At 42.1% G+C, this 17,141-nt stretch overlaps 1 protein-coding gene across 1 annotated transcript; it reads left to right on the forward strand.

Annotated features, from left to right (window-relative positions):
• Positions 1-1,895: 1,895 nt before the first annotated feature.
• LOC116695569 (uncharacterized) lies at positions 1,896-16,806 on the forward strand. Its single transcript, XM_032525900.1, has 6 exons — positions 1,896-2,007; positions 5,716-5,748; positions 5,852-6,142; positions 14,832-15,164; positions 15,583-15,665; positions 15,818-16,806. The coding sequence occupies exons 1-6, from the start codon at positions 1,953-1,955 to the stop codon at positions 15,905-15,907; spliced, it is 885 nt and encodes a 294-aa protein (XP_032381791.1). The 5' UTR covers positions 1,896-1,952; the 3' UTR covers positions 15,908-16,806.
• The last annotated feature ends 335 nt before the right edge of the window (positions 16,807-17,141 follow it).

Below are 17,141 nucleotides of genomic sequence, written 5' to 3' on the forward strand. Positions count from 1 at the left end.
GCTTGTACAGGAGAACTCATTATTATCATTGTCATTATTATTATCATCATCATAGCACATACATCCCGGGGGCTAGAGCAAGCGACATTGAGTCTTATCTGAAACTGCTGGCTAAGGATAAACGTAAATACAGTAAGATTGTTATTCACGTTGGCGTTAATGACTCCCGGTTACGCCAAATGGAGGTCACAAAGATCAATGTTGAATCGATGTGTACATACGCGAAGTCAATGTCGGACACCGTAGTTTTCTCTGGACCCCTGCCAAATCTAACCAGTGATGACATGTATAGCCGCATGTCATCATTTCGCCGCTGGCTATCGAGGTGGTGTCCAGATAATGATGTGGGCTTTGTGGATCACTGGCAGTCTTTCTGGGGAAGACCTGGTCTGATTCGCAGAGACGGCATTCATCCCACTTGAGATGGAGCAGCACTCATTTCTAGAAATCTTGACAAGTTTATTAGTGGACCTAATCCTTGACAATCCATATTTGGGACCAGGAGGCAGAGTTGCAGTCTAACACACTTCTCTGCTCCTTTATTCCACCGCCATCCAGGTGCAAATGAGCTTGCTGCAGAAGATAGATGACAGCATCGTCCACTCCCAGACGAGGCTGGTAGGGTGTTTCCTCTATCAAACGTAAAAGCCAGGCTCTGTTAAAACCTTATAAAGTGTGTGTGTGTGTGTGTGTGTGTGTGTGTGTGTGTGTGTCTGTGTGTGTATATGTTTGTGTCTGTGTGTGTATGTTTATGTGTGTGTGTGTGTGTGTGTGTGTGTGTGTGTGTGTGTGTGGGGTGTGTGTGTGTGTGTGTGTGTGTGTGTGTATGTGTGCGTGTGCGTTGTGTGTGGCGGTTTGGATGTCTGTGTGTGTGTATTTTTCTGTGTCTGTCTGTGTTTGTGTGTGTATGTGTGTGTTTGTGTCTGTGTGTGTGTGTGTGTGTGTGTTGTGTGTGTGTGTGTGTGTGTGTGTGTGTGTGTGTGTGTGTATGTATGTGTCTGTGTGTGTATGTTTGTGTATTTGAAGGTGTGTGTGTATGTTTGTGTCTGTGTGTGTATGTTTGTGCTGGTGTGTGTGTGTGCGTGTGTGCGAGATTTGTGTATATGTGTGTGTATATGTTTGTGTGTGTGTGTCTGTCTCTGTGTGTCTGTGAGTATGTTTGTGTATGTGTTTCTGTGTGTGCATTTATCTGTTTGTGTGTGTGTGTGTGTGTGTGTGTGAGTGTGTATGTGAATCAATAGTTTGATCACTAATCAAAATAATGTTAAGTCGCATGTGAAAGACGGTCTGCTGATGTTCCCACGGCAACGAGACTGTCCTAATGTTAATCTGTTGGAACATGTCAGAAACCACAGTCCTACAATCTGTCATGTGTGTGCAGCTTCTTATCAGAGCATCAGATTCAGATACATTCAGTTCAGAGACGTTCCCATCAGTCCACAGAGTGGACACATCGTCTTTAATGGAGCCATCAGAGACACAGAGACACACAATCACACTCTTTCTATTTTAGTTCTGTCAAACTTCATCCTGAGAGGCCGTGTGCTGGATGGGAGGAATGTCTGGCCAAGGTGGCTGCCACAGCCTACAACCAAGATGGCCGCTTGTCTAAAACTACAACACCCAGGTCAGTGTCAGTGAAAGCCAGCTGCCGGCAATCCTTTAGGTGACTGGAGTTTAACAAGTGCTTTTATTTAATTGTTTCTTGTTTACACACACACACACACACACACACAAGACAAGATAAAAGTGTGTATCGGTTCAACCAGCAGGAGAGACATTGTATGACTGCTTTCAATCAGTACTTAGATTACATCAGTGTCAGTGACGCAAACTAAAAGACATATATTCCAGTAAAGCTCCGCCTCTTGCTCTATGTAGATCCAACCTGAGGATATAACATGTGATGATCAGAGCAGAGAGCAGACAGACGGGAAGACGGACACAGAGAGATGCCCCACCTGGACATGGATCACCTGCTGCTGCTGCTGCTGCTGTGGAGCTCAGGTACCACTCTGCTTTAAACATCATCTCTTCTTATCATTCATTCATTCTTTATTTCCTCTCAGACACACAAAGTTTCTTGTGGTTTAATAACACCAAAGTTTCAGTTGCAGTGTTCAAACATTTGATATTCGCATATCAATCTTTAAATCAGAGACAGAGACAGAAAAGACAAGAAGGGAAAATGGATTTAGTTGAATCATTAGAATCCTTCAAGTTTTCATCAAACCACGTTTCTGATTGTATTTTTAGTCCGTTGTTATTACTGCAACATCCAACCTTAACTCTAATTATTTAACCAACCACTGAACTAATGATGACTCAGAAAGTATGACGTTAATGATCATCAGAACCAAACAGAATCTGTAGATTGTTGTAACAGTAATCAGAGACGATCCAGAATGAAAAATTGAAGAATATAGCCGGGTGTTTTTCTGTTCGGAGTGAGATTTAATATTTGGAGTTTAACTTTTCTGATTTAAATGTGTTTAGAAAGTCAGTAATAAATTCCTAGTTAATTGCTTATAAGTAATAAATGTGACTGCAATATGAAGACAGTATTAACAGGGTGTTTTAGTATGGGGTGCTGTTTGAAAAGCGGCTCACGCTGAAAATAACAGCAACTGTTTGTCACATTTAGCTTCCAACAATGTTAAAAAAACTGGTATGAATTTTTGAGGGTCACATTTTTGCACATATACAACAATATTTGTCAATTTAGAGATATTTTAAATAGTTAAATGCAAGTATTAAATGTATATACGTACATGTATATAACTAAATATTAAATGTTAAATCTAAATGCTAAATCTAAATCTTAAATTTAAATCTTACTCTAAATGTTTTGGATGAAACTAAATATTTAACTAATATGGAATTTCAAAATGCTAAAGTACCAAAATAAAAGCTTGTGGAGGTTAGTGTGAGTGTATAGTTTCAAATAACGAAAAAAAAAACATCTCATCCATATCTGCTCCCAACCAGATGAAGAAAACAGAAGAACATGTTTATGACAGAATAAACACACATATACTTGTGTTAAACAGGGAAATGCAGTACTAGTACCACTTTCACAAAGTACTTTCAGGACTGTTTGCTGCAGTTCCAACACTCAGAAAGATGGAATGATGAAGACCTTTGTAATACGTATTATCTGTATATCTCTATATCATATAGAATAGAATACTTTATTTGTCATTGCTTTACAGACAACAAAAAGCAGTTTTGCAGCTCTGCATTTACAACATTACACATTATTGAAAACACGAACAGTCATGCCAGGGGACACAAATAAAGACATTTGAGTTTAATTGTTGCACATATATATCACATCGCAGTGGATGTTTTCATCAGACAAACATCTTGGAAAAAACCTTTGGGCATGGTGAATCCAGGCCTGACACTGGTGCATGTGTCAATCATGGCGGTCACGAATGTGGCTTTCTAGTGTTGTTTTTTTCCTGTTTTATTGTTTATTTGCTTTGCTGTTGTCACGGCTCATGTTTTCTGTCTTCTGTGTTTTTTTGTGTTTGTTTCATGCTTACCAGTTCTCATTGCGGGAGCTCTGATTATTGAGGCCACGGTTGATATTCTGAATTTTGGTTGAATCATTGTAGCCCCCTCCGTCATCCTGCCATGATTTATGATATGATAGATATCATTAGACACTCTTTGCTGTCACGGCCTCTGTCTTGGTCCGTGGCCTTGTCCTCTACCACGTTCCCCCATACCTCTCAGACAAGTCCCATGGCCACAACCATAGATAATGTAGTCTAATTGGTTCATGCTCCATGCTTTTGGTGACACTGAATCTCGCTCTCTTAAGACTTACAAGTTCTAAACATGGAATATTGTTTCTGTTGCCATAGTAACAACTATGCATTAAGAATACTGCAACAGTCACTCATCATTGGGGATTGCTTGTTGAAGGAGTAGTAGTCTGATGTTGTGTCATATTGAAGAGCTGATCTTTGTTAAACAAACAGGTGATCTTAGGTTTATGTGTATTGAAAAAAATGTGCATTTTGATCATTTAAAAATATGATATAAAGGTTCTGAAATTCAATTTCAATTTCTATAATTTAGAAGTAGGTCTAGATCTCTCTATAATTTACAGATGGAGTAGGTCTAGACCACTCTATAATTTACAGATGGAGTAGGTCTAGACCACTCTATAATTTACAAGAACCCAACAGTTCTAGTAGTTCCCTCCAGAACAAGCAGTGTGACAGTGATGAGGAAAAACTCCCTTTTAGGAAGAAACCTGGGATAGACCCAGGCTCTTGGTAGGTGGTGTCTGACGACCGGTTGGAGTTTAACTGAATAGTGGCAATAACAGTCAAAGTAAAAGATAATGGATCAGTGACTAAAAATGGTAGTTTGTAGTAGTTCATAGCATCAGGGCACATCAGATAGTGGTGCTGTTATATGTTTGGTACTTTTATTGCAACCCATTCACTTAATGTGTGTGTGTGAGTTTGTTGCAGTTTAAGTCCTTTCAAAACCACTTTTCCTTGTGGTGAAGGAGAGGATTGAAGGAGACTTAGGACAAGAGAACCACCGTGTTCATTACTGAAAGACATTAAATGCACCTTCACTGTCCAAGAGCAATCCTCACCCCCAAAACTCACATAGTGTCTGTGTGACTGTGTGTATCTGAGTGTGTGTATGCTCAGCTTCTTTGATTATTTCAGAAGCTAAATGTTTTCTCTGAGTTTACAACTACAGTTTTTAGCTTTGCTGTTAGAATGTCCCATGACAGGCCAATGAGCTGCAGGGACATTACTGTGGACATGGAAACATTTAGTTACTGAATGCAGATTTACTCTCATTCCAGTAAATCTTTAAAGAAAACACTGAGACACGACTACAACACATCATCTCAAAAGGAAAGGCCTACAGAGACTGCAGAGAAGGAGGGAAAGTAACTCATCTGGGGGGGGTTAGTGGATTATTTAAGGTAATTGATTAATATCCCTTCAGAGCCAATCCGCCCATTCATTATTCCTACTTTCATGCATGATCAGAATAATGTAGTCATATCTGTAGTGACTTTTAACAAAACATATATGGTGAAATGAGCCATGAGGAAAGAACAGGTAACTTGGTTCAGACACTGCTCTGGGATAATAATAGTAAAATATATGTTTCATTACAAGGTCATATTACATGACAATTGCGCAGATCGGCTCTGACGGCATTCAAATCAATAACCTGAAATACCCCACACACACCAACTCAAAGAAGTTATCCGCCCCCTCTCTACAGTCTATGGAGGCTAATGCTTTTGAAGGCTGTATTGTAGTGATGTGTCAGTGTTTTCTTCTTCAAAGATGCACTGTAATGATGAGTAAGGCTTTTTTTTAGTATATCTAACTGTCCATGTTCAGTAATGTCCATGCAGCTGATATAGTTCCTCAGGTGTTGTGGCCGTAGAGTCGATGTTAGGTTTAAAGACAAGATTAAAGTCTCCTCCAATAAGAATTACTCCTTTCCCTTGTGTCATCATTACTTCCTTCATTGGAGACACTATTCGTTTGTATTCCAACCCAGTTAACATAATGCTTTCCTTTACTAGTATTAGTTCACTCAGGTGTTTCTGAGCTGCTAGAAGATTCTTCCCATAACAACTGGAGAGAGTTTGTTCTGTCCACGGCTGTGATCCAATCAGGTTGCTTTATACTGATGTTTACCTTCTGGTTTTTTCCTCAGGACTCCAGGCTGAAGGAGAACTCACCTCAACAGGTACACACAGACAAAAAAGACTAAGAAAGAATCCATATTTACAGTTTCAGCTTTTTTAATTAAATCCACTTATCTTGCTGATGATTCTCTGGTTTCTGTTCAGAGTCTGTCAGGTTGGTGGAGGGAGCCAGTCGCTGTGCAGGAACACTGGAGCTGACGAAACATGATGGAGAATGGAGACCAGTGAGGTACTTCTCTGACTGGACCCTGGAGACAGTAGGTGCTGCCTGCAGAGAGTTAGACTGTGGCTCTGCTGTTGCTGTAGTATGGAGAGAAGAGTCCTCACACAGATCTGTGTGGTGGATCAGGTCTGACTGTGTTGAGTCTGGATCTGCTTTGAGAGAGTGTGCAGAATCAGGTTCTTCGTCCTCCTTCCTTGATCTCACCTGCTCAGGTAAGCCCGTCACCGTGGTGCGATAACTTACAGCTGTAATTTTTTAACGTTAAATAAAGCTAGTCTATATTCTTGATGTTCCACTTCCAGGATTGCTCTGGTGCTGCAAGAAATTCAGCCTGGAGGCATGTAGTTTCTGTTTCCTTCCTCTTTCTTTATGTTTGAATTTAAACTACAGTGGATTTCTGAGGACTATGGTTAGCTGCACTCAGATCTCTGCAGGGTAAATCCAGACAGCCAGCTACACTATCTCTCCAATCTGTTTTCTGTCGCACGACTATGTTGAAGTGGCTCTGTGCTGAGTTTAGGAATTGTCCAGCTTTTATTGTTGAACGGAGTGACAGTTACTGAGTCGTCGTATTGCTCTTGTTTGGTCGAGGGCTAACTCCTTATATTTCATCCCCTACTGCGTCCTCTACAGTACTAATGTCAGCGGGGAGGATGTTTTGGTCTGTACTAAAAGGAGTTACTTTTGATACTTTCCTGATTGTATAAATCCTAAATTCTCGATCCGCACACAACGATTTGCTAATTTAACATTTTAGAATTAAAGTTTTATTTCTTTTTACTAGAGACACACGCTCTTGCTAAATTATAGGGCCCCTGTCCGGATCAGGGAAACCGGAGGCTAGGCGTAAGGCTTTTCTGATTTTACCCAAGACATCCACAACTGGAAGGCTTATGTCCCCCTGTATATTTTAAGCACTGCCTGAAGGGAACTTTACAACCAGTGATTTTTCTTTAGTACTCACGGTCAGGAACCGTTCCTCCCAGGGTCACCGGAGGTCCCATCCTTATCAAGGTTGCCCACTAGCCTTTATTGGTGGCCGGTCCGATTGTTTGGTCTTTATCGGTCGCTCGGTAGCTCTGACCGGCAGAGCGGATGGGGAAATGCACTCCCATTAGGAGATAACAGGAGGTCTGACTGTCAATTTTGATCCCTGCTGGGCAGCAACTCACCAAGGCGGTTAAAGAGGAGTCGTAACTACCCTCAAGGGGACTGCCAAGGTGAGAGAGAGAGGAATTAAATGACTAAAATCAAGGAATACAAATCCCTTTTGGGTCCCCTAGCTCACAACGAGCTCAGGTGGTTTTATTCTTTTAGTGAATAATCAAAAGCAAGTATAAATTACAGTAAAAGTCTTTTCCCTTTCTGCCCTAAATGCAAAAAGTGTCAAAAATCAGAGAATAAAAAAAAAACCTGGCAAGTGGGTGAGAAGAGCATAGCAGAGAGAGATGACAAGCTGCGCAAAAGAGTCCACATCAACTCATGTTTATAGTCATAGTCAAGGCTAAAAACCCTCCCTTCTGAAAATCAGGGTATTTCCGCCATTACATAATCACACAGGTGGCCACGGCAGAAGACATGATCTTTATTTTTCCTCTGTTATAGTATGTGTGACCCTTAGCGCACTTAAAAGTGTGCCAAAGGTCACACCTAACACCTATTATATAGTTTTAGCTGTTTCTAATATTTAGTTCATACATCAAAACAACACATGGGTTACATAGCACACTTCATGCAGTGTGTGTATATAGATATATGCTCACAGACTCAGATTAATAAAAGTCTCTGACAACATTATGGAAAGAATTTCTGTTAAAGGGTAACATCCTTTTTTTAAACATAAAAACATTCTCAAAAGGTGTTTGCTAAACCAACCAAACTCCATGTAAATAAACAGTTTGACACAAATGCATATTTCTATTGACTTTGAATGTAAACGCGTCACCAAATTCACACTTTCGGTAGTGGGACCATGGTTTAAAGATGAGTTCTGATGTTAATGATTCTGTTGGAGCGGTGCTGAGTCCAGTTTGAATCAGTGACTTGTTGTATGATGTCATCTTGTTGGTCTGTGTCTGGTGTCTCTTTTCTCTCTATGTTATCTTCTATCATTTCTCCAGACTCTGTCAGGCTGGTGAATGGGACCAGTCTGTGCTCAGGCAGACTGGAGGTGAAGACTAACCAGTCTACCCAGCGCTGGTCCTCGGTGTGTGAACATGACTTTGACCAGCAGGAGGCAGAGGTGGTCTGCAGGGAGCTTGGCTGTGGGGCTCCTTCAGTCCTCCAGGGGGCACTCTATGGAGAAGTGGAGCCTCTAATAAGGACCAAAGAGTTCCAGTGTGGAGGCCATGAGTCTGCTCTCCTGGACTGTAGAAGCTCAGGCTCAGATAGAAACACCTGCTCACCTGGAAAAGCTGTTGGACTCACCTGCTCAGGTAGAAGAGGAGCTGCAGCTCTGAGTTGGTTAATTTTTGTTCTAATAATACTCACTTTGTTCTTTTGCTGATGACTCTCTGGTTTCTGTTCAGAGCCTGTCAGGTTGGTGGGAGGAGCCAGTCGCTGTGCAGGAACACTGGAGGTGAAACATGACGGAGAATGGAGACCGGTGATAGGCAATATCTATAATAATAACTCTACTTGGACCCTGAATGCATTAGCTGCTGCCTGCAGAGAGTTAGACTGCGGCTCTGCTGTTTCTGTAGTTAAGAGAAAAGAGTCATCAAACAGATCTGTGTGGTTGATTTGGTCTGACTGTGTTGAGTCTGGATCCACTCTGAGGGAGTGTGCAGAATCAATCTTGTCTTCCTCCTTCTTCCTTAATCTCACCTGCTCAGGTAAGCATATAATTGAGGTGAATGAATGAATGAATGAGCAGATTAATGCTTTTATTTTTAACAACATACAAGAAAAATATATATTATATAACAAACTTAAAATACAAGACACTAATTATATACACTCAGCGAAAGGATTATTAGGAACACCTGTTCAATTTCTCATTAATGCAATTATCTCATCAACCAATCACATGGCAGTTGCTTCAATGCATTTAGGGGCGTGGTCCTAGTCAAGACAATCTCCTGAACTCCTAACTGAATGTCAGAATGGGAAAGAAAGGTGATTTAAGCAATTTTGAGCGTGACATGGTTGTTGGTGGCAGACTGGCCGGTCTGAGTATTTCACAGTCTGCTCAGTTACTGGGATATTCACGCACAACCATTTCTAGGGTTTACAAAGAATGGTGCGAAAAGGGAAAAACATCCAGTATGCTGCAGTCCTGTGGGTGAAAATGCCTTGTTGATGCTAGAGGTCAGAGGAGAATGGGCCGATTGATTCAAGCTGATAGAACAGCAACTTTGACTGAAAAACCACTCGTTACAACCGAGGTATGCAGCAAAGCATTTGTGAAGCCACAAGACGCACAACCTTGAGGATAGGCTACAACAGCAGAAGACCCCACCAGGTACCACTCATCTCCACTACAAATAGGAAAAAGAGGCTACAATTTGCAAGAGCTCACCAAAATTGGACAGTTTAAGACTGGAAAAATGTTGCCTGGTCTGATGAGTCTCGATTTCTGTTGAGACATTCAGATGGTAGAGTCAGAATTTGGCGTAAACAGAATGAGAACATGGATCCATCATGCGTTGTTACCACTGTGCAGGCAGGTGTTGGTGGTGTGATGGTGTGGGGGAGGTTTTCTTGGCACACTTTAGGCCCCCACAGTCACCAGATCTCAACCCAATAGAGCATCTTTGGGATGTGGTGGAACGGGAGCTTCGTGCCCTGGATGTGCATCCCACAAATCTCCATCAACTGCAAGATGCTATCCTATCAATATGGGCCAACATTTCTAAAGAATGCTTTCAGCACCTTGTTGAATCAATGCCATGTAGAATTAAGGCTGTTCTGAAGACGAAAGGGGGTCAAACACAGTATTAGTATGGTGTTCCTAATAATCCTATAGGTGAGTGTACGTGTGTGTGTGTGTGTGTGTGTGTGTGTGTGTGTGTGTGTGTGTGTTGTGTGTGTATATGTATATATATATATATATATATATATATATATCTATATATATATTATACATAAAAAAAGTAGGAAAAATCTAAATGTTTTTCACGTCCTTTTCTTTTCGAAATGTCCAAACTCAAAGTGTCTTCAATAAACAACCAAACAACCTCATAACAGAAAACATCCAGTAACCTCTTCAGATCAGATGATCCATGATGTTCCTATTGTGTAATGAGTTATCAACCTGGACCATATGTTCCTATGTGTCTTTGTGTCTAAGTGAATGATTCAATTCAATTTTATTTATAGTATCAATTCATAACAAGAGTTGTCTCAAGACACTTTACAGATAGAGTAGGTCTAGACCATTCTCCAGAATTTACAAGGACCCAACAGAGTAGTTTCCTCCAGAGCAAGCAACAGTGCAACAGTTGCAAGGAAAAACTCCCCTTTGGGAAGAAACCTCGGACAGACCCAGGCTCTTGGTAGACGGTGTCAGACAACTGGTTGGGGTTAGAATGAAGAGTGGCAATAACAGTCCCAAAAACTAATAGTTTGTAGTAGTTTGTGGCATAGCAGGGCACTGTGCGGCATTACAAGGCACAGCAGGACGTAGCAGGGCACCGCAGATTGTGGCAGGATGTAAAAGGGCATCGCAGAACGGAACGTGTAGCTGGACCATGGCGACAGCTGTTACCATGATTTTGGAGCCTCCCTGATCCAAGGAAACCGGGGAATGACTCCCCAGAGCTAGGTTAGTAACAAGCATTTCTGGGACATGGATGCACACAAAATGGGAAGATAGAAAGTTAGAGGAGACAGGAGCTCAGTGTGTCGAAGGAAGGAAGTCCCCCAGTTGTCTAAAACTATTACAGCATAACTAAAAGAGACAGGGTAAAGAGAGGAACCTGGTCAGGCTAGAACTCTCCCCAACCGGATCGGGCTGTATGCCCTGCCTCCCTCTAGTTTTATTCTATTATTGATTATGTGATAGATAAATCTGACAACTATGACGAGAAGCAGGTGGGCCGGGTTAGGCGGACGCTGCAACTCCTCACTCCCTAACTATTTTCAATTCAATTTTAGAGGTGCTATGTGGATCATGGGAAGTCCCCCAGCAGTCTAGTCCTATAGCGGCGTAACTAAGGGATGGTTCAGGACTTTCCTGAGCCAGCCCTAACTATTAGCTTTATCAAAGAGCAAAGTCTTAAACCTACTCTTAAATGTGGAGACGGTGTCCACAGGAACCACAAGTAACCCTGCATTCTGGGAGCGTAGTGCTCTGGTGGGGTAGTAAGGTACTATGAGCTCTTTAAGATAAAATGGTGCCAGGACCATGAAGAGCTTTGTAGGTGAGAAGAAGGATTTTAAATTCTATTCTGGATTTTACAGGAAGCCAATGCAGAGAAGCTAAAACAGGAGAGATGTGATCTCTTTTCCTGGTTCCTGTCAGAACACGTGCTGCAGCATTCTGGATCAGCTGAAGAGTCTTTATGGACTTTTTCGAGCAGCCTGATAATAGAGAATTGCAGTAATCCAGCCTAGAAGTAACAAATGCATGGACTAATTTTTCTGCATCATTTTTAGACAGAATATTCCTGATTTTTGCAATATTACGTAGGTGAAAAAAGGCGGTCCTTGAAATTTGCTTTATGTGTGAAGTAAAGGACATGTCCTGATCAAAGATAACTCTAAGATTGCTCACAGTGGTGCTGGAGGCCAGGGTGATGCCATCCAGAGTAACTATCTCATTGGATAATGCGTCACGGAGGTGCTTGGGCCCCAGAACAATAACTTCAGTTTTATCTGAGTTTAACATTAGAAAATTACAGGTCATCCAGGTTTTAATATCCTGAAGGCACATTTGAAGTTTAGCTAACTGATTAGTTTCATCCGGCTTGATTGATAGGTATAATTGAGTATCATCTGCATAACAATGAAAGTTTATGGAGTGTTTCCTGACAATATTGCCTAAAGGAAGCATATATAAAGTGAACAGGATTGGACCGAGCACAGATCCTTGTGGGACTCCATAACTAACTTTGGCGTGCACGGAGGATTCATTGTTAACATGAACAAACTGAGATCGATCTGATAAATAAGACTTAAACAGCTTAGAGCAGTCCCTTTAATGCCAATTAAATGTTCCAATCTCTGTAATAAGATATGATGGTCAATGGAATCAAATGCAGCACTAAGATCTAATAACACCAGTACAGAGATAAGTCCTTTGTCTAATGCAATTAGGAAGTCTATTGCAATTTTCATAAGTGCTGTCTCTGTACTAGGTTGAACTCTAAATCCTGACTGAAAATCCTCCAATAAGTTGTTGCTATGCAGGAAGTCACACAGCTGTTTGGCGACTACTTTCTCAAAAATCTTAGAGAGAAATGGACGGTTGGATATAGGTCTATAAACATAAAACATCTAGATCAAGGTTGGGCTTTTTCAGAAGAGGTTTAATTACAGCTACTTTAAAGTCCCTGTGGTACATAGCCTGTTAATAAAGATTGATTGGTTGTATCTAGTAGAGAAGTGTTGACTAAGGGTAAAACTTCTTTAAGTAACCTAGTCAGGATAGGGTCTAAGAGGCAGGTTGATGGTTTAGATGAAGAAATAATTGAATTAAATTGATAAAGATCAAGTGAAGCAAAGCAGTCTAAACATATATCTAGATTTACAACTGTTTCTAAGGTTCCTGAGTTAGAGATAAGTCCGGTAAAGGCAGGTCTTGGTGAATTTTGCTTCTAATAGTTATAATGTTATCCTTGAAGAATCTCATAAAGTCGTTACTACTAAGAGCTATGTGAATACTTGGCTCAATAGAGCTGTGAACTTCTGTAAGCCTGGCTACAGTGCTGAAAAGAAACCTGGGGTTGTTCCTATTTTCCTCTATTAATGACGATTAGCACGCTGCTCTGGCATTACGGAGGGCTTTCCTATACGTTTTAAGACTATCTTGCCAAATTAAACGAGAATTTTCTAGTTTGGTGGAACGCTAAATTTTCTCAAGTTTCCGCAATATTTGTTTTAATTTGCGAGTTTCAGTGTTATACCATGGAGCTAACCGTCTACAACTGAGATTGATCTGATAAATATGACTTAAACCAGCTTAGAGCAGTTCCTTTAATGCCAATTAAATGTTCCAGTGTCATTAATAGGATATGATGGTCAATCCCATTTCTCCATCTTATCCCTACCCTTTACCCCTTACCCCTACCCCTTGGCCCTTAAAACCAAGAGTTAAGGGTGATCAATACTGTATGGTGATGTAACCAAGTGGTGTCCCATTTCATAGGGGTATGTTTTCACCCCTACCCCTTAGCCCTTGAAACAAGGTAAGATGGAGAAATGGGATTCAACCTCAGTCTCCAAAGGGTCCCCGTACTGTGGAAGACATCTTGCCTTGTTCCTGTGCCAAAGACGCCACGTCCCAGTGACTCTAAGGACTACCAACCCGTGGCACTGACATCCCACATTATGAAGACCCTAGAGAGACTGGTTCTGGAAGAGCTACGGCCCATGGTCAGACCTCTCCTGGACCCCCTCCAGTTCGCCTACCAGACCCAACTTTAAGTTGAAGACGGCATCATCTTCCGGCTCAAACACATCTACGCCCACCTGGACCAGCCAGCGAGCATGTTTAGGTTCATGTTTTTTGACTTCTCCAGTGCTTTCAACACCATCCGGCCGGCCCTGCTGGGTGAGAAGCTGACAGCAAGTAGGTGGATCCCCCGCCCCTTGTGTACTGGGTTGTTGACTACCTGACTGGCAGACCACAGTATGTGCGCCTGCAACACTGTGTTTCAGACAGCGTGGTCAGCAACACCGGGGCCCCGCAGGGGACTGTCCTCTCTCCTTTCCTCTTCACCATCTACACCACAGACTTCAACTACCACACAGAGTCCTTCCATCTTCAGAAGTTTTCTGATAACTCTGCTGTGGTTGGATGTATCAGCAAGGGGGATGAGGCTGAGGTCAGAGCTGTGGTGGGGTCTTTGTCACATGGAGTGAGCAGAACCATGTACAGCTCAACGTGACAAAGACTAAGGAGTTGGTTGTGGATCTAAGGAAAGCCAAGACACCAGTGAGCCCTGTTTACATCCAGGGGATCAGTGTGGACATTGTGGAGGACTACAAATACCTGGGAGTGCACTTGGACATTAAACTGGACTGGGCCAAGACCCCTCAAGACCTTTACAGGAAGGGCCAAAGCTGTCTCTATTTTCTGAGGAGGCTGAGGTCCTTCAACATCTGCAAGACAATGCTGAGGATGTTTTATGAGACTGAGGTGGCCAATACTATCCTGTTTGCAGTTGCATGCTGGGGCAGCAGGCTGAGGGTAGCGGACGCCAACAGACTCAACAAACTGATCCGCAAGGCCAATGACGTTGTGGGGGTGGTGCTGGACTCTCTGTCGGTGGTGTCAGAGAGGAGGATGCTGTCCAAACTACATGCCATCTTGGACAATGTCTCACACCCACTCCATGGCTTGCTGCTCATACACAGGAGCACTTTCAGTGAAAGACATATTTTCCCAAAATGCACAACAAAGTGCCACAGGAAGGCATTCTTGCCTGTGGCCATCAAACTTTTTTAACTCCTCCCTCTAAGTGTCTGACAGACAGACACTTAGTGAGGTTGAAACTGGACAATAATATGTGTTCTGTGCAATAACACTGGCTTGAAATGTGTTTAATACTCTACTGCTACCATTATTATTATTATTATTATTATTATTATTATTATCATTATTATTATTATTATTACTGTTCACCATTACAACTCCTTAATTATGTAAATACCGTTTCTGGAAGCTTCAAACTGCCTGTTTGTCTGTCTTCCTGTCTGTCTGCCTGCTTGCCTGTCTTTCTTTCTCTGTGTTTCCAGACCTGCTGCTTCCGCCCAACATCTCTGTGTCCTCCTCCATGGTCGGGGTCTCCGAGGAGGACCAGCAGCAGGGGTTCCAGGTGTTCTGGGGCTCCAACTTCACCATCAGCTGCTCCATCCATCCACAGTACCCAGGAGGCTCCTTCCAGCTCAGCGTCACCTCCTCCGACTCAGCACACAACACCACCCAGCCAGCTGTCAATCACTCTGCCCACTTCCTTTTTCCTGCTGCCGAGCCCTTCCACCAAGGAAACTACAGCTGTGTTTATCAGCTCAATGTTTTCTCTCATAACTTCTCCTCTGAGAGCCGTGTGCTCTCACTCAGCATCATGGGTAAGGTGTTTACACAAATGGAGAAGACGATTTGTCCAAATTGAGTGAAAATGATCAACATGTTGTTTCTGGACTGACTTTGTGACTACTGTCATCGTGTTACACGTGTCAGATAGGAACCAAACTCATACAAATCAGCTGCGAATTAACTGAAGGACAGAGCATGTTTGGTTACAAGGATAACTCTGGTTCTCTGATGAAGTGAGCCAGGTGTTTCACTGGGAGAATCACCTTCTAATGTGACCAATCACAAAGCTCTGACCATGGTATGATATAAAGTCAATACGAAGCATACTAAGTGTGAGAGATAAGTGTCCATGTTGAATTGATCTTTTATGTCTGGTCAGTTTGTGTTTAATGGGAGTGTTTTGGACTCACGGTGTTGTGTGATGTGTTTACTCTCCATGTGTTCCATCAGAACTGAGGCCTTTAATCATTAGAGCGACCGTCCTGCTGCTGTTTCTGCTGGTGGAGAACATTGTTCTTTACTTCTACTGCAGGGTAAAAACTCTCTCTCTCTCTCTGTTGTCTCCACTACTGACTCTGTTTGTTGAACTAAAGAGAGGAGTGATGCACGAAGTCACATCTGTGTTCTGTCACTTCTTTCCAGCAGGGGGCAGCTGCCACGCAGAAAGAAGAAGATTTATCTCCAGGCCAGCAGGGGGCAGCTGCCGTGCAGACAGAAGAAGATTGAGCCAGATTATTATGATCTAGGTCCCTGCAGCGGAAGGAGGGCCGACTGAAGAGGAAGGAGCTCAGGGAGCAGAGTAGCACCTCCAAGGAGCTCATGGAGGTTAAGCATTTATTCACCTTTTTAATCCCCACTTGGAATAATTCCTGTGTATTTACCCTTACAAAACTTCAATTCATTTTGAATGGCACATCCTGGGTATTTGTGCTCAAAGTCTGGGGTCTCTTGGGCCCATCTGTGAGTAAATATGAGTTTTTAAAAGTAAATTTTACTAACAAGCATTATTCTTCCCAAAAGTCCGGACCCTGTTTTAGGGAACCAGTAAGGGTCCTTAGGATGGACCCAGGACCACCAGACTTGGGTCACATATTCTACAGAACACCTTGATTTGGAAAAGCTTCCAACTCATTTTTATATTTTTTTTATTTTCACTGAAACCCCCTCGTATTCTCAAAATGTGCAAAGATCTTTGCCTTTCGCAAGCATAATTAAATGGTAACTATTGTTTCTTTCAACCTGGACCATATGTTCCTGTGTTTTTGTGTCTGAATGACATTGGTCAAGTATCAACTCTGCTAACCACAAAACGGGTTTAAAATATTGCCAAAGAGAAAACAATTTCCCTAGAAAGAAGCGGTAAAAAACTGTAGTTTCCCTTTAAGGTATAACTAGGAAGGGTGGTGGAAAACCTTAAAATAGGTACCGCACTCGACCCGGTGCTGTCAGACCATTCTAGCATCCACCCAGGCCAAACCTTCCCATGCGGCCATATCTATTTCTTTAGGTTTTCCAGCAAGTCATAACTCAGATAAAGAAAAGGGTCTTTTGAATGTCAAGTTGAGTTTCACAGCCCTTCCAGATGGTTCTCTCCTCTAGACTAAAGTTATTTGCATGTACTGGTGACGTGATCTGAGTTACTACCAGGGTTTTGTCAAGTCACAAACACCACTTGAGCTGTAAAAACTTAAAAACATTCTTTTGAAATTACATTTATAACACATAAAAAGTGTGAGTCAACTATAGACAATCATAGGATTAACCATTAAATTCTTTGCTTATGATTTTATCATGAAATTCCAGAAAGCTCCGAGCCCCCAGCTGTTTGTAGATCCAGGTTGGTGAACAACACCTGGTGCTATGGTGACGATATGTTGGTGTTTGAGACTAAAGAAATACAGTGAAGGAATCAAAGTCATAGGCTGGTTTCACACACATTTCATCTCATTTCATAAGAATTGTTTGTTTTTGTAGTTAGGTCTGTGTCATGGCAGCATGTGCAGATCCAA

The sequence above is a fragment of the Etheostoma spectabile genome, chromosome 2 (genome assembly GCF_008692095.1).
Source record: "Etheostoma spectabile isolate EspeVRDwgs_2016 chromosome 2, UIUC_Espe_1.0, whole genome shotgun sequence".
NCBI classification, from domain to species: domain Eukaryota; kingdom Metazoa; phylum Chordata; class Actinopteri; order Perciformes; family Percidae; genus Etheostoma; species Etheostoma spectabile.

Bases quoted from the DNA above. Each gene is read 5' to 3' on its own strand.
- LOC116695569 (XM_032525900.1), top strand. From the start codon at position 1,953: ATGCCCCACCTGGACATGGATCACCTGCTGCTGCTGCTGCTGCTGTGG. The intron at 5,749-5,851 runs GTACACACAGAC...GTTTCTGTTCAG, and splicing joins AGGAGAACTCACCTCAACAG to AGTCTGTCAGGTTGGTGGAG. The intron at 6,143-14,831 runs GTAAGCCCGTCA...CTGTGTTTCCAG, and splicing joins CCTTGATCTCACCTGCTCAG to ACCTGCTGCTTCCGCCCAAC.